The following is a 25,026-nucleotide window of genomic DNA, read 5'->3' on the forward strand; positions in this document are numbered from 1 at the left end:
AGGAGGAGAGGAAGAGAGAAACAGGAGGAATAGCAAAAATAGCAGAAAGGGGAGAGGAAGAGAGGAACACAGGGAGAGACGAAAATAGAAGAAGCAAGGAGGGAGAGCAAGGGAGAAAGACGGGGGGATGAAGAGAGGAGGAGAGGAGATGGGCAAGGGAGTGGGAGAGTAAGAGGAGGATAGGAGAGACAGAGAGGATGAGGAGGAAAGAGGAGACAGGAGACAGGAGGAGAGGAAGAGAGAAACAGGAGGAATAGCAAAAATAGCAGAAAGGGGAGAGGAAGTGAGGAAGAGAAGAGGAAGAGAAAAGGAGAGTGGGACAGGAGAGGGAGGTAGAGAGGAGACACTGGATCAGAGGGGACAGAAGAGGGAGGTAGAGAGGAGACACTGGATCAGAGGGGACAGGAGAGGGAGGTAGAGAGGAGACACTGGATCAGAGGGGACAGGAGAGGGAGGTAGAGAGGAGACACTGGATCAGAGGGGACAGGAGAGGGAGGTAGAGAGGAGACACTGGATCAGAGGGGACAGGAGAGGGAGGTAGAGAGGAGACTCTGGATCAGAGGGGACAGGAGAGGGAGGTAGAGAGGAGACACTGGATCAGAGGGGACAGGAGAGGGAGGTAGAGAGGAGACACTAGATCAGAGGGGACAGGAGAGGGAGGTAGAGAGGAGACACTGGATCAGAGGGGACAGGAGAGGGAGGTAGAGAGGAGACACTGTATCAGAGGGGACAGGAGAGGGAGGTAGAGAGGAGACACTGGATCAGAGGGGACAGGAGAGGGAGGTAGAGAGAGACACTGGATCAGAGGGGACAGGAGAGGGAGGTAGAGAGGAGACACTGGATCAGAGGGGACAGGAGAGGGAGGTAGAGAGGAGACACTGGATCAGAGAGGACAGGAGAGGGAGGTAGAGAGGAGACACTGGATCAGAGGGGACAGAGACACCCTGAAACACAGGAGAAGATGTGTGTGTGTTTTCTATCCATGTTTCTATCAGGTTCTGTTCACCTGGTGTGCTGCATGGTTCTCTTTCTTCATGGTTAGTAGATCAGTTAACAGGAGGAGGTTCACTAAGTTTCTGTTGTTGGATGGTCAACTGTCACATCAATCCAATGGCTTTGGTGGTCTGTGTTTAGTAAAGTATTTACAGCATCTGTCCACACACACACGCAGGCGCACACAAACACACGCACACACATTATAAATAAAACACATTTTTTGTATTCTGTCAAATCTGGGACACTGAAATTAATTTACATAAGCATGAATGTTTTGTCAACAATTAAATAAATAAACATTCTACAGACATCAATGTTTACAAACACCAATGATAAACAATAACAACCAGATGAATGATTTCTAATTGTGAAGGTTTTACAGACCAGTGTGGTGATTCATTCTATTGAATAATGACTCTAGTTTACAGGTTACATCTTCAGTGGTGTTTAATCAGGAATATTTACAGTCATTTGATATATTTACTCACTACTAGAGAGTTATTGTCAGTGTTTTACTACGGTGTGTTTTACTGAACATGACCATGGTGTGGTAGGAGGTAGGAGTGGTGGGTGGGTAACAGGTGGACACCATCAGCTGATACGTCACTGACCAATGACCACTCAGGTTTCCTGTCTGAACTGGATGTGGTAATTTATTCTGTTTTACTACGGTGTGTCCTACTGAACATGACCATGATTAGAGTGAAACATCATGTTGTGTTTGACACAGGGACCATCTGACACAGAGACACTGAGGAGTCATTATAAACATAAAACCCTGGATAGAGGGGCTCAGTGAATGTGGTGTTGAATGTGTACAGGTGGGTCAGTGTGTCAGAGGAGACCCTGTAGAAGGACAGAGTGCCGGCTGGCCAGTCCAGATACACTCCTACTCTGTGGGGGTCTGAGGAGGTGACAGGTATGTAAGTTGTCTTCTTATTGTGCCAGACTGAGTAACAGTTGTCATAACAGTCCAGACTCCAGGACTTGTCATTGTGTCCAAGACAACAGTCATCACCCACTCCTCTCCTGTTGATTCCTTTATATGTCACTCCTATACAAGCCCTTCTCCCACTCCACTCTACCTCCCAGTAACAGCGTCCAGACAGACCCTCTCTACACAACACCTGTGGCCAGTCCTCAAATCTCTCTGGGTGATCAGGATACGGCTGCTCCTCTCTCCTCCATGTCACCTTTCTGTTCTCCTCAGACAGAGAGAGTTCTCTGTTTACTGTGTTTGGGTCCAGTGTGAGATCACAGACATCTGATGGATGAGACCAAGACACAATATTACACATCATCATCATTCATATTATATACACAAATGCAGAATGAAACAAATATGCACAAACTTACAGACACACACACACAGACATACACACACACACCAGCTGTATATGTGTTCTGTATAATAAATCACTTACATTTCTTCAGGCCTGATTTCAACCTCCACTCTCCACCATGATCCATACTGTGGAAGAAGCAGAGGAGCAGACTGTCATTCAGTGACACACAACCTGTCTTACACACACACACACACACACACACACACACACACACACACACACACAACCACACACAAAACCACACACACCTTATATACCTGCAACACAAACATCCACACAGACATTACACCCAACACACACACATACGCACACTCACACACCACCTCTCCCTGTCCCCCTTCATAAACACAACACACTTGGGTTAGACGAATTATGCAATTATGATCTAAATTTCGATCTACACTTGGGCACTTGTTACACTTAAGTAAATGAAAAATGTAAGTAAATTAACGGTTTCATTCACTAATGTGAATTGGTTTCCAGCCCTTCAAAAAAAGATGATTGTTCATCACTAGTCAGGGTTCGTTGTTATTCAATGAAAACTGAAAACTGAAAGTCTGTGTTAGAGATCAAACATTAGAGGTATTTTATCCCTTTAATGTATGAAACAACACAGAAGAGTCAGTCTCAGAATGAACAATATAGACCACATGGAAAGTGCAAACATACTTCATACAGGAGAAAAAGTCACTCAAGGCTTGATACATTTTGTACCCAAGTGTTTGAAAATGGCAAATCAGAATTGTTCTTGCAATCACACACACACACACACACACACACACACTCAAACACACACCATATAACGTCTTAGTTTTTTTTATAAAAACTTCCTCCATTCTCCCAGAACATGTATCCTGCCTCATCTCTGCAATGTTACACCCCGAAAACACAAACCACAACCCCCCAATCACACACAAACATAATACACAACCCCCCAATCACACACAACTCCCCAGTCATAAACAATACACAACCCCCCAATCACACACAAACATAATACACAACCCCCAATTACACACAAACACACCACACAACCCCCCAATCACACACAACACCCCAGTCATGAACAATACACAACCCCCCAATCACACACAAACACAATACACAACCCCCCAATCACACACAAACACAATACACAACCCCCAATTATAAAACAAACACACCACACAAACACAATACACACAAAAAAAAATACACAACCCCCCAATCACACACAAACACACCACACAACCCCCAATCACACAGAAACACAATACACAACCACCCAATCACACACACACACAATACCCTAAAAATACACTCACACCTCCTCCAATAACACACCATACACAACCCCTCCTCTAATAACACACCATACACAACCCCTCCTCTAATAACACATCATACACAACCCCTCCTCTAATAACACACCATACACAACCCCTCCTCTAATAACACACCATACACAACCCCTCCTCTAATAACACACCATACACAACCCCTCCTCTAATAACACATCATACACAACCCCTCCTCTAATAACACATCATACACAACCCCTCCTCCAATAACATAAAAAATATGATTTCTGGATTATGAGTTTAGGAAAAATATACAATAAGAGTGTTAGAATTGGGAAAACTTCTAGGTGAATCCTAGTCATTACCAGTTTGGTGTTTTGGTATAAAGGTTAGGTTATTGAGGATTACGGTTAGGTTAGGTTTAGGTTAGGTCTAAGTTCTCCAAAGGAATAAAGGAACAAGTGTAAATGTGTGTGTGTGTGTTTGTGTTTGTACATGAGTAAGTAAACACAAAGCAACATACGAAATATAGAAATCCACTTATTACCACAAAATGAGTCCCCATATAAAAATAACATGCTTAAAAAGACACAAGAGATACAAAGTGCAAACCTCCCAATCACTGGAATTCATCTCTAACAATGTACATCCAGTTACTCTTTAAATAGTTCAATTATAAGGTTTTAATGTTTGTCCCTTAAACAGTGAACAAACTATCCATAATGACTGTGATGATGGAATTAAGGATAGATTATTGGGAAGGGAAAAGGATAGAAGGATAGAAGCAGGAACATTGGGAAGGAAAAGTGACTGCATGTGTCACCCTGAGTGACTATTATAGAAATGAACTGTGTTGATTAATTATACCATTGTATAAGAGAGTGTAAAATCACCAGCTACCTACTGTGTTGATAGTAAAGTACTGAGTCCATGTATTTAGACAGTGGAAAAATGCCAGATGTGTTAATACAGAGATAAACTAATCAAAGGACCAGGCTGATTGAGACCAGTCATGTGTTTCTCAAAGGTCGGTTATTCTGTGAGATGTTGTCCCACCTTCTTGTTCATACAAAAGGAGGTGTTTCTGAACTGTAGAGGTCAGGAAGGGGAGGGGTACTATGAACCCTGTGTTCTGTTTAGAAGCAGAGGTCAGGAAGGGGAGGGGTACTATGGACCCTGTGTTCTGTTTAGAAGCAGAGGTCAGGAAGGGGAGGGGTACTATGGACCCTGTGTTCTGTTTAGAAGCAGAGGTCAGGAAGACACAGGTGAACAGGGAGACAGTGGTGGATGTCTTTTTACACAAGAAAAATTACACCTGATAGGGAAACATCCAACAGGTCAGTGTGACCATTGTCAGGAAGTTGAGACAGTGGATCATGTGTTGAGGCAGTGTGGCTGATATGAGGGGGAGAGGCTGAGATTAAGACTGGGTTTGAGAGAAGAAGGGATACAAGAGTTGAGGATAAGTAGCAGAAACGTTGATGTTGTGGTTATTACCAGTGAAAACAAAGACAGACCAGCTGATGTCTGAACATATTAACACTGATGGTCCAGTCATATTTACATAGTAATTAATACATTATAAATAATAAATGTGTTTTCCTCATATTCACAATTATCCAGCTTGATTTCATAGCAGTGTAGTTAGACTTTGAAACTGTGCTCATGCTATGCAAAATGAGTTCAGGTAGGCAGGTCTGTATTTAACACAAAGCAAAACAACATGACAACTTTATGCCACATTAATGGAAAAGAAAACTTCTACAGGACTTACTTGAGTATCTCCAGTCTCCAGTGTGGATCCTCCAGACCAGCAGAGAGCAGTCTGACTCCCAAGTCTCCTGGATGATTGTAGCTCAGATCCAGTTCTTTCAGGTGTGAGGGGTTTGACTTCAGAGCAGAGACCAGAGAAGAACAGCCTTGCTCTGTGACCAGACAGCCTGACAGCCTGCACAGAGATTATCATGTTATCATGATTTCATAAACGACTCACATTAACAAAAGTCTATGAACTTAGTAAAGTTCTGATGGGCAATCAAAGCTTCTTAAGCCCTTACAAGATTGTAAAAAAAATATGAAATAGTTAATAAAGATTAATTTAGTCATTAAACAGTTCACAATAGTGACATCTCCAGATCAGCAATAAATCACTTGAGGTTACGAGTTCAATTAGAACGGGGGGGGGGGCAGTGAGTGAAAGCAACTTGGCATAAAAGACAGAACTTTTGTAACAAGTTTTAAAAAGGCATTGAATCAAACAGAGATTCAGACATCATTGATCAAAAGGTTTGGTAAATTTGAAGCAGTAACTTCCCATTTTGAAACCACATGTTTTAAATGTATGACTAAATCAAACAACCTAGCCAATTTAATTAAATCTCAATTGAAAAAAAGCCACGTTTTCAAAATAAAACATGACGAGTCAATTCTTTGCTTTCCAAGACGAAAGATTAACCTGGCGTGAGTCTAACTCTGTCCAGCCTAAGTCAACTATCCACTTAAATGACAATGAAGAATATAAATTCTAGGTCTTTCAGTGTCCCAACCAGTAGATCTATAGATGTATAGAGATGTGGTTGTGCAATGGGGTAAAGATAAAGAAGTGGACATTTTTTTAATGTATTATGATATTAGGGAAGGTGCTTGTAATAGGAATATACAGTACAGTGTAAAAGTCTTAGACACCTGAAAGTTGAACTAAATCCATGTATTTGGGTAGTTGGTGTTTATCTGTACAACCCAGTTTCCAAAGAAGTTGTGACGCTGTGTAAAACACAGAAAAACCTAAAGCATTAATGTACAAATCATTTAAACCCCTATATTCAGTGAGTGATGGGACACATAAAGCCGACGCTCTGAAATATCAACCCAGATTGTTGGCAGCACAAGAGTCGAGGCTTGTATCCAAGCAACTAGATCACATGATTGATGAGGTTTGAAGCTTCAGGCGTCCTTCAACCTTAACCAGCATTTCAAATGCATGGCACTTTCTGACCATGCTTCAAAACATATGAAACTTAATTAGTTTACAGCCTCATTATGAAGAACTAATGAGATTCACAAGGAGGTGAATGTCAGAATGTTTCTGCTACACATCATTCTATATCAATAACAAACGGGTATCCCCAATACTGTAGACTATTGTTAGAATGATGTTATAAGAATGGTAGGAGCGTCAGCTGGCCGATAGCTCAACATGTAGAGCTGTGGATGGATATGTCGATGTTTTAAAAGCCTCAGTATGAGTGACAATTAGGACTTTTCATACATCAAATACTCCCCCCTGTAACTATTATACCTATAGGACTGTTACACACTTATGTAATGTAGCTTAATCTGTTGAGTTGAAAGTAACGTTTTAAGGCAAACATGTGTTGCAACATTTCTGTTGAGTAATAACCCTAAAAAGGGATGTTTTTTAGGTCTTTGCCTGCCATAATAACAGTTATAAACAGAAAATAATAATAAAAAACATTGTTAAAGTAAATTAAGTTAAGTTCAATTATGAAAACGGTGTTGCATGGAAAAAAAAAAATGCATAAATATAATGAGCAAGTTAAGAGTGTTACCATGTTGGTTAAAACAGTAATCTGGCCCACGATGCTCTCTGGCATTTTCAATGTGGCCCCCCAGTGAAAATATTGCCCACCCCTGCTCTATATATTATAACTTGTCATGTCAGCATTAATTAAGGGCATACATTTAAAACTGACATTGCCAATACATGACACTAGAATGTAAATCATCAAAGCTGACCAATAGCTCAACATGTAGAGCTGTGGATGAATATGTAGTTGTTTTAAAAGGCTCAGTATGAGCGCCAATTATGACTTTTCATACATAGTTTTGCTGCATTTGTAATTTCAACTGCATTTGTCATTTCTACATCAGGAATATTTGCTTGTCTGGTTTTAATTTCACATCTTAAATCAACCATTGGATCTACAGTATTTTATGAATGTTTAACTCCAGTGTTTCTCTGGTAGAGATGTATTATTCTACACATGATCACCAGGTGATTAATGATGTCTGAAGCTTTGTTTGATCCCATGTCTTTTTAGAAGTGGAATGTAGATGTCAATCTATTGACAGGCACTGGGGCTTTCCTCCATGCCAAGTTATTTACTAATGATTCCCAAATCTATAACATACATGACAGCCAAGCTTATGTAAAGGTGCCATTTAGATGATAAATCTGACATTACTGTCACAGTGTTGAATCTGATTTTAGTTCAGGTTTTATGTGACAGCACAGATATTGAATAATTATATTTATTTACATATTAATTATGTTAATATTTTTTCTTCAGCCGCCACAATAAAACAATGATGCAAACTTTTTGTTGATCAGGAGATTGACCTAAATTCTCACTGTGGATCATTGTTGTTTTCGTGTTTGATGTCTTGTGTGTTGCTGTTAATTGTAAGTACCTTATACCATTGCTTGCATTCGTTTTGCTGCTGAAGTCAGCCCTTTTCTTCCATTGTGTTTTTGTTGTGCTCTGTGTTTGTTTGATTAAAAAGATGGACACCAACTACCTCTGCCTCCCGTACTCCCACAACACCGTACCTAACTGACACTGGCCCACGATGCTCTCTGGCATTTCCAGTGTGGCCCCCCAGTGAAAATACTGCCCACCCCTGATCTATATATTATATCTTGTCATGTCAGCATTAATTAAGGGCATACTTTTAAAACTATGGATTTTACATTATTTGACAATACAGAAACTGTATGCCCATATTAAAGTGTCTGGGATCTTTTATTTCAGCTCGGGAAACACTGGACCAAGACTTTACGTGCTGTTTAGATTTTGGTTCAATGTAAAAGCAAACACCACATAGACCGTGAGTCATGTTTTTACTTTTGCGATTGTTCAAATAATCTTGTATTAAGGTATAGAAGAATCCATTATGAAAATAATCCATAGCAGCACCCCTTCTGGAGAGAAAATAATAATGTAATAATGTGTTGTTGTGTTTTCATGGAGGCCCTGCTGGTTGTGGGTGTTTCACCTCCATGTCTGATAGGAGGTCTGGTGGGGCTTCATCTATCAGACCTTTAGAAAATCCCATTGGGCAGGAGGTTGGGGACTTTGTCCTGCTGGGAGCTCAGGGCTGGTGGAGGTTCACCCATTGACAACAGCAGCTGTTTTTAATCTCTTGTTGTAGTGTAACACCTCTGTTGTATTATTATAATGTTAATGACCACTATGTCATATTAAATATACAAATAAACTACTATTACTCACCTCAGAGTCTCCAGTCTACATTGTGGATCCTTCAGCAGAGCAGAGAGTTTCTTCACTCCTGAATCCTCTGGCTGATTGTTACTCAGATCCAGTTCTTTCAGGTGTGAGGGGTTTGACTTCAGAGCTGAGACCAGAGAAGCACAGCCTTCCTCAGTGATTCCACAACCTGACAGTCTGGAGAGAGAATATCATCATGTCACTAACAGAACAATAGTTCAGAATAATTAGAATATCCTCTATATATCACATCATTATCATGTCAGCATTAATTAAGGACATACTTTTAATTAATGTTCTCAGTCAATAAAAATACAGTACTGTAGTTCAAGGAAGAGTAAGTGTGTGTGTGTGTGTGTGTGTGTGTGTGTGTGTGTGTGTGTGAATGTGTGTGTGTGTGTGTGTGTGTGTGTGTGAATGTGTGTGTGTATGTGTGTGTGTGTTAATGTGTAGGTGTGTGTGTGTGTGTGTTAATGTGTATGTGTGTGTGTGTTAATGTGTATGTGTGTGTGTGTGTATGTGTGTGTGTGTATGTGTGTGTGTATGTGTGAGGGGAGGAGTAGCAGGAATGATAATAAACAGACAAAGAGGTGTGGATCTGTGGACATCAGAGGGTTGAAATGAAAATTAGTTTGAATGGTTGATAAACCTGGAAAATAGGACTGTAACGATAATTAGACTAAGTCAACTTACTTATCTAGTAAAATCAGTTCTGTTACGGCCTTTGATTAGTCAATTATATTTCCTATCAGAATATATACAGTATATTTGGAATCTCTGAAAACAACAAACTCACACATTACCTGAAATATTTCTGATCAAACAGGCAGCAGTGAAATATACAGTGACCCAATACGCAGGTGAAACAATCTAATATATATTCAGTCTAATATATATTCATGCTGGTTTAATTATAGAAGAGCAGTGAACATTTATATTGTACCAGTGAACAGTGGACTTCACCAGGTGGTTGGGGACTTTGTCCTGCTGGGAGCTCAGGGCTGGTGGAGGTTCACCCATTGACAACAGCAGCTGTTTTTAGTCCCTTGTTGTAGTGTAACACCTCTGTTGTATTATTATAATGATAATGATCACTATGTCATATTAAATATAAAAATGAACTACTATTACTCACCTCAGAGTCTCCAGTCTACATTGTGGATCCTCCATCAAAGCAGAGAGTTTCTTCACTCCTAAATCCTCTGGCTGATTGTAGCTCAGATCCAGTTCTTTCAGGTGTGAGGGGTTTGACTTCAGAGCTGAGACCAGAGAAGCACAGCCTTCCTCAGTGATTCTACAACCTGACAGTCTGGAGAGAGATTATCATTGTCAACAACAGAACAATAGTTCAGAATAACATTAGAATATACTCTATATAGCACATCATTATCATGTCAACTTTACTAAAAGACATACTTTTAAAACTGACATTGCCAATACATGACCCTAGAATGTATAGAAATCCTGTATAGAGAATCATCAATGTTCTCAGTCAATAAATATACAGTACTGTTGTTCAAGGAGGAGTAAGTGTGTGTGTGTGTGTGTGTGTGTGTGTGTGTGTGTGTGTGTGAATGTGTGTGTGTGTGTGTGTGTGTGTGTGTGTGTGTGTGTGTGTGTGTGTGTGTGTGTGTGTGTGTGTGTGTGAATGTGTGTGTGTGTGTGTGTGTGTGTGTGTTGATGTGTATGTGTGTGTGTGTGTATGTTTGAGGGGAGGAGTAGCAGGTATGATAATAAACAGACAAAGAGGTGTGGATCTGTGGACATCAGAGGGTTGAAATGAAAATTAGTTTGAATGGTTGATAAACCTGGAAAATAGGACTGTAACGATAATTAGACTAAATCAACTTACTTATCTAGTAAAATCTGTTCTGTTACGGCCTTTGATTAGTCAATTATATTTCCTATTAGAATATATACAGTATATTTGGAATATCTGAACACAACAAACTCACACATTACCTGAAATATTTCTGATCAAACAGGCAGCAGTGGAATATCCAGTGACCCAATACGCAGGTGAAACAATCTAATATATATTCAATCTAATATATATTCATGCTGGTTTATTTATAGAAGAGCAGTGAACATTTATATTGTACCAGTTAACAGTGGACTTCACCAGGTGTTAAGGGACTTTGTCCTGCTGGGAGCTCAGGGCTGGTGGAGGTTCAACCATTGACAACAACAGCTGTTTTAAGTCCCTTGTTGTAGTGTAACAATTCTGTTGTATTATTATAATGTTAATGACCACTATGTCATATTAAATATACAAATAAACTACTATTACTCACCTCAGAGTCTCCAGTCTACATTGTGGATCCTCCATCAAAGCAGAGAGTTTCTTCACTCCTGAATCCTCTGGCTGATTGTTACTCAGATCCAGTTCTTTCAGGTGTGAGGGGTTTGACTTCAGAGCTGAGACCAGAGAAGCACAGCCTTTCTTTGTGATTCCACAACCTGACAGTCTGGAGAGAGAATATCATTGTCAACAACAGAACAATAGTTCAGAATAACATTAGAATATACTCTATATATCACATCATTGTCATGTCAACTTTACTTAAGGACATACTTTTAAAACTGACATTGCCAATACATGACCCTAGAATGTATAGAAATCCTGTATAGAGAATCATCAATGTTCTCAGTCAATAAATATACAGTACTGTTGTTCAAGGAGGAGTAAGTGTGTGTGTGTGTGTGTGTGTGTGTGTGTGTGTGTGTGTGTGTGAATGTGTGTGTGTGTGTGTGTGTGAATGTGTGTGTGTGTGTGTGTGTGTTGATGTATATGTGTGTGTGTGTATGTTTGAGGGGAGGAGTAGCAGGTATGATAATAAACAGACAAAGAGGTGTGGATCTGTGGACATCAGAGGGTTGAAATGAAAATTAGTTTGAATGGTTGATAAACCTGGAAAATAGGACTGTAACGACAATTAGACTAAATCAACTTACTTATCTAGTAAAATCTGTTCTGTTACGGCCTTTGATTAGTCAATTATATTTCCTATTAGAATATATACAGTATATTTGGAATCTCTGAACACAACAAACTCACACATTACCTGAAATATTTCTTATCAAACAGGCAGCAGTGAAATATACAGTGACCCAATACGCAGGTGAAACAATCTAATATATATTCATGCTGGTTTATTTATAGAAGAGCAGTGAACATTTATATTGTACCAGTGAACAGTGGACTTCACCAGGTGTTAAGGGACTTTGTCCTGCTGGGAGCTCAGGGCTGGTGGAGGTTCACCCATTGACAACAGCAGCTGTTTTTAGTCCCTTGTTGTAGTGTAACACCTCTGTTGTATTATTATACTGTTAATGATCACTATGTCATATTAAATATAAAAATGAACTACTATTACTCACCTCAGAGTCTCCAGTCTACATTGTGGATCCTCCATCAAAGCAGAGAGTTTCTTCACTCCTAAATCCTCTGGCTGATTGTTACTCAGATCCAGTTCTTTCAGGTGTGAGGGGTTTGACTTCAGAGCTGAGACCAGAGAAGCACAGCCTTCCTCAGTGATTCTACAACCTGACAGTCTGGAGAGAGAATATCATCATGTCACTAACAGAACAATAGTTCAGAATAACATTAGAATATCCTCTATATATCACATCATTGTCATGTCAACTTTACTAAAGGACATACTTTTAAAACTGACATTGCCAATACATGACCCTAGAATGTATAGAAATCCTGTATAGAAAATCATCAATGTTCTCAGTCAATGAATATACAGTACTGTTGTTCAAGGAGGAGTAAGTGTGTGTGTGCGAATGTGTGTGTGTGTGTGTTAATGTGTATGTGTGTGTGTGTGTGTATGTGTGTGTGTATGTGTGAGGGGAGGAGTAGCAGGAATGATATTAAACAGACAAAGAGGTGTGGATCTGTGGACATCAGAGGGTTGAAATGAAAATTAGTTTGAATGGTTGATAAACCTGGAAAATAGGACTGTAACGATAATTAGACTAAATCAACTTACTTATCTAGTAAAATCTGTTCTGTTACAGCCTTTGATTAGTCAATTATATTTCCTATTAGAATATATACAGTATATTTGGAATCTCTGAAGACAACAAACTCACACATTACCTGAAATATTTCTGATCAAACAGGCAGCAGTGAAATATACAGTGACCCAATACGCAGGTGAAACAATCTAATATATATTCAGTCTAATATATATTCATGCTGGTTTAATTATAGAAGAGCAGTGAACATTTATATTGTACCAGTGAACAGTGGACTTCACCAGGTGGTTGGGGACTTTGTCCTGCTGGGAGCTCAGGGCTGGTGGAGGTTCACCCATTGACAACAGCAGCTGTTTTTAGTCCCTTGTTGTAGTGTAACACCTCTGTTGTATTATTATAATGTTAATGATCACTATGTCATATTAAATATAAAAATGAACTACTATTACTCACCTCAGAGTCTCCAGTCTACATTGTGGATCCTCCATCAAAGCAGAGAGTTTCTTCACTCCTAAATCCTCTGGCTGATTGTTACTCAGATCCAGTTCTTTCAGGTGTGAGGGGTTTGACTTCAGAGCTGAGACCAGAGAAGCACAGCCTTCCTCAGTGATTCTACAACCTGACAGTCTGGAGAGAGAATATCATCATGTCACTAACAGAACAATAGTTCAGAATAACATTAGAATATCCTCTATATATCACATCATTGTCATGTCAACTTTACTAAAGGACATACTTTTAAAACTGACATTGCCAATACATGACCCTAGAATGTATAGAAATCCTGTATAGAAAATCATCAATGTTCTCAGTCAATGAATATACAGTACTGTTGTTCAAGGAGGAGTAAGTGTGTGTGTGCGAATGTGTGTGTGTGTGTGTTAATGTGTATGTGTGTGTGTGTGTGTATGTGTGTGTGTATGTGTGAGGGGAGGAGTAGCAGGAATGATATTAAACAGACAAAGAGGTGTGGATCTGTGGACATCAGAGGGTTGAAATGAAAATTAGTTTGAATGGTTGATAAACCTGGAAAATAGGACTGTAACGATAATTAGACTAAATCAACTTACTTATCTAGTAAAATCTGTTCTGTTACAGCCTTTGATTAGTCAATTATATTTCCTATTAGAATATATACAGTATATTTGGAATCTCTGAAGACAACAAACTCACACATTACCTGAAATATTTCTGATCAAACAGGCAGCAGTGAAATATACAGTGACCCAATACGCAGGTGAAACAATCTAATATATATTCAGTCTAATATATATTCATGCTGGTTTAATTATAGAAGAGCAGTGAACATTTATATTGTACCAGTGAACAGTGGACTTCACCAGGTGGTTGGGGACTTTGTCCTGCTGGGAGCTCAGGGCTGGTGGAGGTTCACCCATTGACAACAGCAGCTGTTTTTAGTCCCTTGTTGTAGTGTAACACCTCTGTTGTATTATTATAATGTTAATGATCACCAGAGATGGGGACAAGTCACACATGGTCAAGTCCAAACAAGTCTCAAGTCTTAACCATTAAGTCTCGAGTCAAGTCTCAAGTCACAGTTCAGATAAATCAAGTCAAGTCAAGTCAAGGGTTCACCCTAAGCAAGTCAAGTCGAGTCCTTATAAGTTTCAAGTCAAGTCACAGTACTAAAGAGATGAACACACACACACACACACACACTGTCCTCTGTTTCTGACGTGCGCTCGGTGCGAAGCTCGATTTCAAAATTAAATATTTTTCTCCCCCACGGTCAAGGGCGTAGATTTGGTTTGAACATTGGGGGGGTTTAAAGTTGTGTGCTGCCTGTTTTTTTTTTCATGTGTATTGTTATTGGATCATCTTTCTTTCTTTCTATATGCTTTAACTGATTACAAAATCAACATATACAAATATGAAAGAGACAAAATTTAGACATTTATTTTAAGATTTTTACATTCCATTTTAATGCATTTAATTTTTTTAAAGGGAAACACATGGGCTCTTGAACAACTGTAAACATTAAATTTAGATACACCACTTGCTCAAAGGCACAGAACAGTGATTATGATTACACAGTTTAAATGAAAGCTCCAAATATCTGCTTGCGTCTCTCACAACCAACAACAAATTCTTGAGATCCTAGAGTAAAATGCCCAATTTTAATTTGACGATTGCTTGCTGATAAAAAGGAAATTAGCATATTTAGACCCGACAGCACTCACCATGAGAGAGAGACCTTTCCAGTGATATATGATATGACAGGGTACAAACAGCGATCGCGCGGAGCAGCAAGTTGATTTAGAACGACAACTTTTGATGAATTTAGGCGAAATCAAGAGACTCAAATAGACTAGAAATGTAGTAAAATAAAGACCTAATGTGTATTTTTGACTTTTTTTACACTACAAGTCTGAAAGAAGTCATGTTATTGAAGACAAATAGCCCCCATAGAGCCCCAAATCTCAACATTGACCAGTGAAAAAAACGATGTTTTTGCCTGCCGTGTCTCGCCTTAAGTACAGAAACCGCCAGTAAATCGTTCATTCATCCAATTCGTTAAAAAGTCAGATTAATTTAGGAAGAAAACAAACACCGATGTGAATACTTTTGTCATTGATAATTACAGACACTATTGAAAAATGAACTAGCAAAACAGACGGCTGATTTGGTAACTTGTTATACTGATAAGTGAGCTATAAGTTAAATACATTGAAATGGAGATTAGCTAGCTAAAATATATCTGGTTTCACTGGTGTGTACTTAGCTATTACACAATATTCTCATACCTCATTCTCAGTACATGGTTGTTGTTTTTTTACATCCCTCTCTGACCAGCAGTTAAATAAAGTCCGCTGTGCAGCGCTTCTCTTCATTTTTGAACGTTACCCGTCGTCGTGACTCGTGTGCTCTCCACTCGCGTTGTTTTGGAAAAAGTGCGCCTTGGGCGTTACCAATCGGTTCAATGGAGGGGAGTATTATTATTATTTTTTTTCCTATTTGATTAGGACAAACTCATATTTGAGTAGGAACAATTATTGTTACAAAATATATGAATTCTTCATACTTTTCATTTGATCTACTGTAATTCTCATGTCGAAATATTGGGGGGGTTGTAACTGATGGATTTGAATATTGAGGGGGTTACCTCCCCCCCATAAACTACGCCCCTGCCCACGGAACAATTCTTTGGGGGGACGAAGCGGAGGGATCTTGAATCAGCCTGAAGGGGTTGTATTCGCTATAACAATCGCCTCGCTATACCTTCTCCCGCTTATTACATGGCTACCTACCAAATAAATCTATAATTTGACACAAAATATTGATTTCAAAAGGAATTTATTGATTTAAAAACGACTGTATTGGTTCCTCTAAAGAAAATAGTCCGTTCCGTCTCTGGTTAGAATACTGCTGCGTCCATAGCAACGCGCTGTTTTTCATGGCAACGGTCTGTTATCAAGAAATAACACGCATTCTGCACTGGAATTCAGCCAATCCATGTAATAAGGGCTAATAATAACAACCTTATAAACTAATTATTGTGACTGAAAAACTGCCTAATATGTAATTACGCTGTAATTATTCTTGTCTGTATGAGTAAAAAATAAAAACCTCTTCGAAATGTTTAGGTGCTAGTAATCACATCGGCGCCTCCATGTTAGCCTTTCATGCAGTAAAGTTAACTGTTATGGTGTAAGCACATTGCTTTTTAGTTTCCACACGCAGTCCACAAACACTTGAAAATGCCCACATTTAATACAGACATTATAGCCTACGTGTAATAATATACATGCCCGCTCATTTTAAGATACCCATCAACATTAAAATGCAGGCTATGCCACTGTTCTAGTCAAATTCCCTTACATCTATTTACCAGACGTATTCAGTAATGATAATGGTCACATTTCTAACAAGGCCAAATTATGACAAACAAAAGATTAATTCATTACATTAGTAACTTAATCGTTATAGATCTAGTGAAACTGAATATAAAGAGATTACTTTCTTACCTTTCCTTGTGGTTCTTAAAATAACGAATGAAATTTGACGTTGTTGCATATTTTGCATCTGGCAAATCTTTTTTTATTCACACGGTCCAGTTCAAAGTCCTTGTATCCAAACGATACTATTTGTGGAGCTCGACTAACGTTACTGTCTGCCATGTTTGGCGCGGTTTGAATTGTGCAGCGTTAAATAGGCACATACGCTGATTAGTGGTGCTGATGTCACAACATATAAAATAATTGTATTGCTGTTTGTTTATTATAAGTTCAAGTCATTGTCGAGTCTTCCACTTCAAGTCAAGTCAAGTCTCAAGTAACTTGTTCTCAAGTCAATGTCAAGTCATTTTCATACTTTAATCAAGCAAGTCACAAGTCCTGAAAATTGTGACTGGAGGAGTCAAGTCATGTGACTCGAGTCCCCTCACTATGTCATATTTAATATAAAAATTAACTACTATTACTCACCTCAGAGTCTCCAGTCTACATTGTGGATCCTCCATCAAAGCAGAGATCACAATCACTCCTGAATCCTCTGGTTGATTGTTACTCAGATCCAGTTCTTTCAGGTGTGAGGGGTTTGACTTCAGAGCTGAGACCAGAGAAGCACAGCCTTTCTCAGTGATTCCACAACCTGACAATCTGGAGAGAGATTATCATTGTCAACAACAGAACAATAGTTCAGAATAACATCAGAATATCCTCTATATATTACATCATTATCATGTCAGCATTAATTAAGGACATACTTTTAATACTGACAATATATGACACACAAATGTAACCTCCTATCAGTGGTGTTGTTAGGCCTGGGCGTCTGGGTGTATAGCCACAGATCTTTTATGAAAAGCCCCATATCTCAAATTGACCAAAGAAAATAATAATAAATAAATAGCCCCATATCTATTCCTCTATAATGCTGATGCATTATGACAATGTAGACGTGTAGACTGCTAGTGTGTACATTCACAACCCTGTACTTCCTGTCTGGGGGCGGGGGGGGCTAAACCCCAAATGTATTGTGATCCCAGCGACGCCTCTGCTTCCTATTTAGTAAATCTTCAGTGCTGTCATGTCAGTAAATATACTGTAGATGTAAAAAGAGGGTTTGTGTTGGGGGGGGGGGGCATTTTCATGACTGTACTTACAGAGCAGTTCTGCAGGTTTGGATCACTGGCAACAACCCCAGAAGACCTTTCTCTGATGTGAAGTATTTCTTCAGGTCAAACACATCAATCTCCTCTTCTGAAGTCAGTAACACAAAGACCAGAGCTGACCACTGTGCAGGTGACAGTTCTTCTCTGGAGAGACTTCCTGAACTCAGGTATCTTTGGATCTCCTCCACTAGAGAATGGTCATTCAGTTCATTCAGACAGTGGAACAGATTGATGCACTTCTCTGAAGAGGGATTCTCCCTGATCTTCTCCTTGATGTACTTGACTGTTTCTTTATGGCTCTGTGAACTGCTTCTGGTCTTTGTCAGTAGACCTCGTAAATGGTTCTGATTTGACTCCAGTGAGAGACCCAGAAGGAAGCGAAGGAAAAGGTCCAGGTGTCCAGTCTTACTCTGGAAGGATTTATCCACAGCAGTCCTGTGAAAATCTATTTCAGGTATTGTCCAGAGGAGACGTGTTATGAAAGTTGATTGTTGTTCATCCAATAGATTCTTATTGCTGTTTTTGAATGTTAGAAACACATAGACAGCAGCTAGAAACTCCTGAATACTCAGATGGACAAAGCAGAACACCTTGTCCTGGTTCAGCCCACATTCCTCTTTAAAGATCTGTGTACAGACTCCTGAGTACACTGATGCTTCATTGATATCAATGTCACACTCTTTCAGGTCGTCTTCATAGAATATCAGATTGCCTTTCTGTAGCTGGTTAAAAGCCAGTTTTCCCAGTGTGAGAATGCTCTCTTTATTCCAGTGTGGATCGGTCTCTTTTTTCCCATCATACTTTACATTCCTGTGTGTGGACTGAAACACAAGGAAATGTGAGTACATGTCTGTTAGGGTCTTGGGCAGCTCTCCTTCATCATCTGTAGTCAACATGTACTCAAGGATTGTAGCAACGATCCAACAGAAGACTGGTATGTGACACATGATGTGGAGGCTCCTTGATGTCTTTATGTGTGAGATGATTCTGCTGGCTAAGACCTCATCACTGAATCTCTTCCTGAAGTACTCCTCTTTCTGTGTGTCATTGAACCCTCTCACCTCTGTCACCTGGTCAACACACTCTGAAGGGATCTGATTGGCTGCTGCAGGTCTGGTAGTTATCCACAGGAGAGCAGAGGGAAGCAGATTTCCCTTGATGAGGTTTGTCAGCAGCACATCCACTGAGGTTGACTCTGTCACATCACAACAGCTCTTGTTGTTCTGGAAGTCAAGGGGCAGTCGGCACTCATCCAGACCATCAAAGATGAACACAACTTTGTATTTGTTGTAGTTAGTGATTCTTGCTTTTTTGGTTTCAACTGAGAAATGATTGATGAGTTGGATCAAACTGAGATGATCCCCTTTCATTAAATTCAACTCCCTAAAAGGGAGGGGAAAAACTAATTGGAATTCCTGATTTGCTTTTCCTTCAGCCCAGTCCAGAATGAACTTCTGCACAGAAACAGTTTTTCCAATTCCAGCAACTCCCTTTGTCATCACAGTTCTGATAGGTTTTTCTTGTCCAGGTATGGGTTTGAAGATGTCATTACATTTGATTGCTGTCTCTGGTCTTGCTTGTTTCCTGGTTGTTGTCTCAATCTGTCTCACCTCGTGTTCATTATTGACTCCTCCACTTCCACCCTCTGTGATGTAGAGCTCTGTGTAGATCTTATTGAGAAGTGTTGGGTTCCCTTGTTTAGCAATACCCTCAAATAAGCACTGACACTTCTTCTTCAGGTAAGATTTGAGATCATGTTGGTAAATCACAGCAAGCTCATCTGAAATAAAAAACCCAGATGATATTAATGATGTTTCTATAATAAATAACAGAGACTTGCGGCAAACTGGGGTTCAGAACTGCCATGTGCACATTTACACTTGTACACTATACTTAATACTTACATTATACTTAATACTTACATTATACTTAATAATTATATTATACTTAATATTTATATTATACTTAATGCTTATATTATACTTAATTCTTGTACATTTTATACCCTCTTCTATTTGCACTTCTGGTTAGATGATACTACATTTTGTTGTACTGTACTTGTTGTACTGTTCAATGACAATGAAGTTGAATCTAAACTGAAGTGCCCGAAAAACTGGTCCAGGCGAGCCCATTCAAAATACATAGCAACGCCAGCCATGCATGTCATTGGTTGTGTCTGCCAGTGCATATATAAAGAGCAAGACATCTGTAGAAGGATCTAGAGCTGTTTCCACCATGAGAATGGCAAGTTATCACAATTTAAGCTATTTTCAACCCAGATTAATAGGTGGAGCTTGTGAGATGGGTCATAGCATTTCAGGGGTAGAGAAGTTTGGATCTCCACACACTACCATTTAAAGGGTGTACTGTCAATACAAGAATTCTGGGCAAACATCTAACTGACGACAGCAGTATGGCCATAAACAGACTGGGAGAACGTGACCAGCATCAACTAGCAGGAACTGTATCACGTGATAGACCTGCAACACTGCCTCAAATAACATCTGGATTCAATGCTGGGCCCTCAACAAGCATCAGCATGAGGACTGTGCAACGTTCCCTCATGGATAAAGGTGCTCCCATGGGAGACCAACCAAGTATTAGACTGGTGTACCAGGTTTTCTGGCATTTCAATGTAATCTAAAGTTTTTCTTAGGATATGCCCTGTTATGGAAATTTTGAACTAAGGTACATTTGAGAAATGTCTGTCTTTCCATTGGCTGGTATGTAAATCTTTACTTTGATTGTGACACACACGTCTGTATAATATCAGAGGATTGTTAGGTACTTTGACCATGTTCTCCTGACTAGACCAAGAAGAGTGTCAGTCCTTTTGTTCCTCAGGAATGTGATCCTTGGGGGGAAGTAGGAGCCATTGTCTTCTTTAGGTAAACACAACAGTAAACATTATGGCAGGAAGGATAAGGTGGGGGGACAGCCCGACCTTTGGGTTAAACCTATGTGACACGAGACAGATGGGAAAGAACTTACCTCACCCCTTTTAACTGTAATAAATACGGCCTGTTCATGTATTAAGTTAGAGACTCCTCGGACTATTATGTTTGTAAGCGTTTGACGCGTCTCTCTTATTTGCAAATAATGAATAAAACTGTTACATTTTGCCATCACAGCCCCCAGGTTCAGTCTCTACAGTAGAGAAATACTTGTCAAATCTCAAACAGGGCCAATCTGTCACGGTTAGGTGAGCAGCAGCGCCACCGTTCCGTGCACCTTCAGTTTCCCATCACTCACGAACACATCCCGGACTGTCACGTTTTCAATCTTTCACACCAGGTCCCAATTTGTATCGTTAGTATGTGTTTAAATGTTTCCCCTCTGCTCCTCACATGGTGGATCATTGTTGCTGTCATTCTGTTTGTGTGTGTACTGTTTGTGTGTGTACTGTTTGTGTGTGTACTGTTTGTGTGTGTACTGTTTGTGTGTGTACTGTTTGTGTGTGTACTGTTTGTGTGTACTGTTTGGATATAAGTTGTTAAGACGCGTTGTTGCGCACCTTTCTTTTCATACATTATATTAGTTATCGTTGTCCGTTCGTGTTCGTTTTTTTTTTTTTTGATTAAACCCCACGAACGAGAGAAATGCCTGCGCTGGGTTCCGTAACCAACACTACACCACAACTCCAACATTACACAATCACAGGTATTGGCTATTTAGACATGGTACTTAATCAACACTAAAAGCAAAATCATTTTGAAAACAAATGATCACATGGACACGGATTGTAAACTAGCTACACAAAGCTTTGTAATCTACCGCAAAGGGAATCTGATTGCTGTTCACTAGAAGAGTCTGGTGTTTCAGCCTTTGTAAAGGTGCCTATGGTATTTCTTGGCAGCTCATTCATCATTTGAGATTTAAAGTGATTAAATCTCAAATCTAGTGAAAAGTCATTTTCAATTTTGATATTAATCAACGTGTTATTGCGATAACTGTATTTAGTCAATATATCGTGCACCCCTAATTGTTAGATATCTGTCTCTCGTCTCTTCACTTGTTTCTATGTTAAGTTCTTCAACACAGAAGAGGTTGTTATATGTTGTCTCAAGGTCACTATAATATCATTTGGAACATTCAACAGTAAAGTCAGACTTACTTTTCTCCAGTGTGTCAGCAAGATCCTTCTGGTTCATGTTCCTCAGGACATGCAGTGTGATCTTCAGAGCCCCCTCTTTGGCACTGCTCTCCTGCTTCTCATCTTCAGGGTCCACACCTTCCTCATCCTCCCTCTGACTCTCAAAGCCTTCTGGGAGATCTGAACTCAGCATTGTCTTAAACCTCTTTAACTCTTTCTTCACAAATATCATGATATTCTGTTCAAGTAACTGAAAGAGAGAGAACAAGTTCAAATTAGACTGAAATAAAGTTAATTAAATATCAGAACAATATTAACAAATGCATGAATGATTGACAGATTAACTTTACTTAAGGTATACAGAAACAAATGTACATAACAGGACCACATACACTGAATATAGAAGACAGGTCTGTTTGACTCTGGACAGATTCACCAATGAGAATCTCAGACTCTGATCTCTCCTGTTGGTCTCTGTGGACAAAACATGACATTACATCTACACTTCCAGAGTTTGTACAGACTCACACACAGTTTTGTGCTTCAGATTTCTAGAGTAACACTGTTTTATAATTGCTACCATAATCCAACACTGACTATTGTATCTCAATAGAAACATGGGCTCTTAAAACCCATTAACTCACAAGTAAAAACCACAACACACAAAGGTGATCATAAAAATCGACCTGGATATAGTATTGTGAGAAGACGAAAGGAGTCTGAGATGGAAAATTCTTTTTAATGAAGAACTTAACTGATTCTCTGGTTCTTTTTTCAATATAATATAAGTCTCATTTGTCAAGGCCATACTACAATTTTAAATCGCAAAGATACAAAAAAATAATTGTAAAAAAGGCATTGGAAGTCATCTCCTAATCTCAATAGAATTTTTTGAAATGTATTATGTTTGACAAAAAAAGATTACATGTACATTGTTGCCCCGTGTGTGATACCGATAGACACATTTTCAATGCTAAAATCTATTTATAATGTAATGAAACTATAAAAACGCTCTCACAAAATAACAATTATATCATAAATATTGTCGGCTTAGCGTGGTGTTTCATATCGTATGTTTTATGAATTTCTCACCTTCAAATAATGTTCTGGTTCCTCAGCCTTTGTTTATTTGTCTTGTTCTCTATCTACTAACTGACTACTAGACAGGCTGGTGAGAACAACAGTAGAGTGAGAGCGGGTTAATCAACTACTAGAGTAAGTGTCTCCCTCTGCTGGCCAATACAAGACAAACAACCCCTGAGTCATTACTAAGAATATAAAGTCATTATGGATAATAAAAACAACACATGAAAAGTGTAAGCTAACAATTTTAAGATTATACTGATGTGTAATACATAAGTTGAAAGTGTAGTTTAACAACTGAATTATTACACTAAAATACCATCATTCAGACTCATCCATGTTATAAGTGGAAGTACCGCAGTAGGACTAAATGTTTTCCATATTTATAAGGGTAGACTTTCATAGTATATTTTTTTTAAGAAAAACAACACTGAGTGATGGAAAAATTTTATCGTTTCTGTGTTTATATTATGATGTCTTTAATGTTATCTTCATAAATGCTTTTGTTAAATGTATGTACATTGTAGAGTTTTGGTTTGCCTGTATGATGGACTTAGGAGTGATTGGTGTGTTTGAACCAACTCAGAATCTTTGACTCTTAACTGTCTTGTTTAAATGTTAAAATAAAAAAGTGTAAGTTAACAATATAAATATTATACTAAAACCACAGCTCTGATATGTAATACACATTTTGAAAGTTTAGTTAAACAATTTAAATATTAAACTAAAACACCAATAGCATCAATATTAAATACAAACCTGGATTTAAACATTAGTAAACAGATACAACAGTATCTAGAACAAATCAAAACCCAGCTTCTCTTTCTTTCTCACCCTGAATCTCCTGTTTTGAATGTAAAAGGTTGATCCATAGACTTGTCACTCTTCATGGACACACAACTGGGCACAGGGGAGGCTGGTCTCTTCTGCTGTTTTACCCTTCATCACAACAGAGGGAAATATTCAGTCACTTTTCTACTCTGACCTCAGATGTGGAAATCCATTCTCAAACCAAATTATTATTATTATTTCACCTTTTAGATGTGGTGTCTTGTTCACCAGAAATACAGATTTTAGAGGCAGAGCCCTCAAACTCCCTCTCCCCAGTAAGACTCATTTTAGAGGCAGTCCCCTCTTCTCTCTCTCTGATTATACCTGTAAGCACATAATGGAGAGAAACACACTTCCTGGATCAAGACTCAAAGACTAGAAGACACAATGTCTGGATCAGATACAAACTGAAGAATAACAAGCATTACTATAATCAAATACCACTAAATAACAAACACCGAATTCAATTATGCTTTAACTTTTACATAGATTTTACTGACAACAGATCAACACATTTGAGACTGAATAACTACATTGATGTTACAGCACTTTAACACTGATAATGACTTACTCCAAATGATCACTCTCTCTGCTTTGTTCTTTAATGAATCATTATGAAACGATTTGTCTTACCTTTTACAGTTCAAATATTGAAATATTTATATTATACTGCAACGTCAAATCAAAATGGATCCGGTGCAGGAACTTTACTTTCAGTTTCAGCTGTGCAAACTGACCTGCTTCCAAACATGTATTACATAAGTCAACAGTGGGAGGTGCAACAGACATTTTAAGTCAATACGGTATCTGTTTTAGTAACCTTGGTTTGGTCATGTTTGTGACATGTAAATTAGATAAAAATAGCCAACGTTCGATTAAATACTAACATATATTTATAATTTAATAAAACTATAAAAACGCACTCAAAATAACGATAATATCTCCTTAGCTTGGTGTTTCATATCGTATGTTTTATGAATTCCTCACCTATTTAGTGTTTGAAATAATGTTTATCTGGTTCCTCAGC

General features: G+C 38.8%; 1 protein-coding gene across 1 annotated transcript; it reads right to left on the reverse strand.

Moving 5' to 3' along the window:
- Nucleotides 1–1,751: 1,751 nt before the first annotated feature.
- LOC117595356 (NACHT, LRR and PYD domains-containing protein 12-like) lies at nucleotides 1,752–22,317 on the reverse strand (the record flags this gene model as incomplete). The annotated part of the gene is made up of 11 exons (XM_034295679.1): nucleotides 22,107–22,317; nucleotides 17,984–18,986; nucleotides 17,304–17,477; nucleotides 13,312–13,485; nucleotides 12,253–12,426; nucleotides 11,166–11,339; nucleotides 10,007–10,180; nucleotides 8,875–9,048; nucleotides 5,397–5,570; nucleotides 2,421–2,467; nucleotides 1,752–2,260 (listed from the first exon to the last, which is right to left on the reverse strand). Coding segments are annotated over exons 1-11 (2,988 nt in total), but the record flags the coding sequence as incomplete, so codon positions are not given.
- Between the last annotated feature and the right edge of the window lie 2,709 nt (nucleotides 22,318–25,026).

The sequence above is a fragment of the Esox lucius genome, chromosome 11 (genome assembly GCF_011004845.1).
Source record: "Esox lucius isolate fEsoLuc1 chromosome 11, fEsoLuc1.pri, whole genome shotgun sequence".
Lineage (NCBI taxonomy): Eukaryota > Metazoa > Chordata > Actinopteri > Esociformes > Esocidae > Esox > Esox lucius.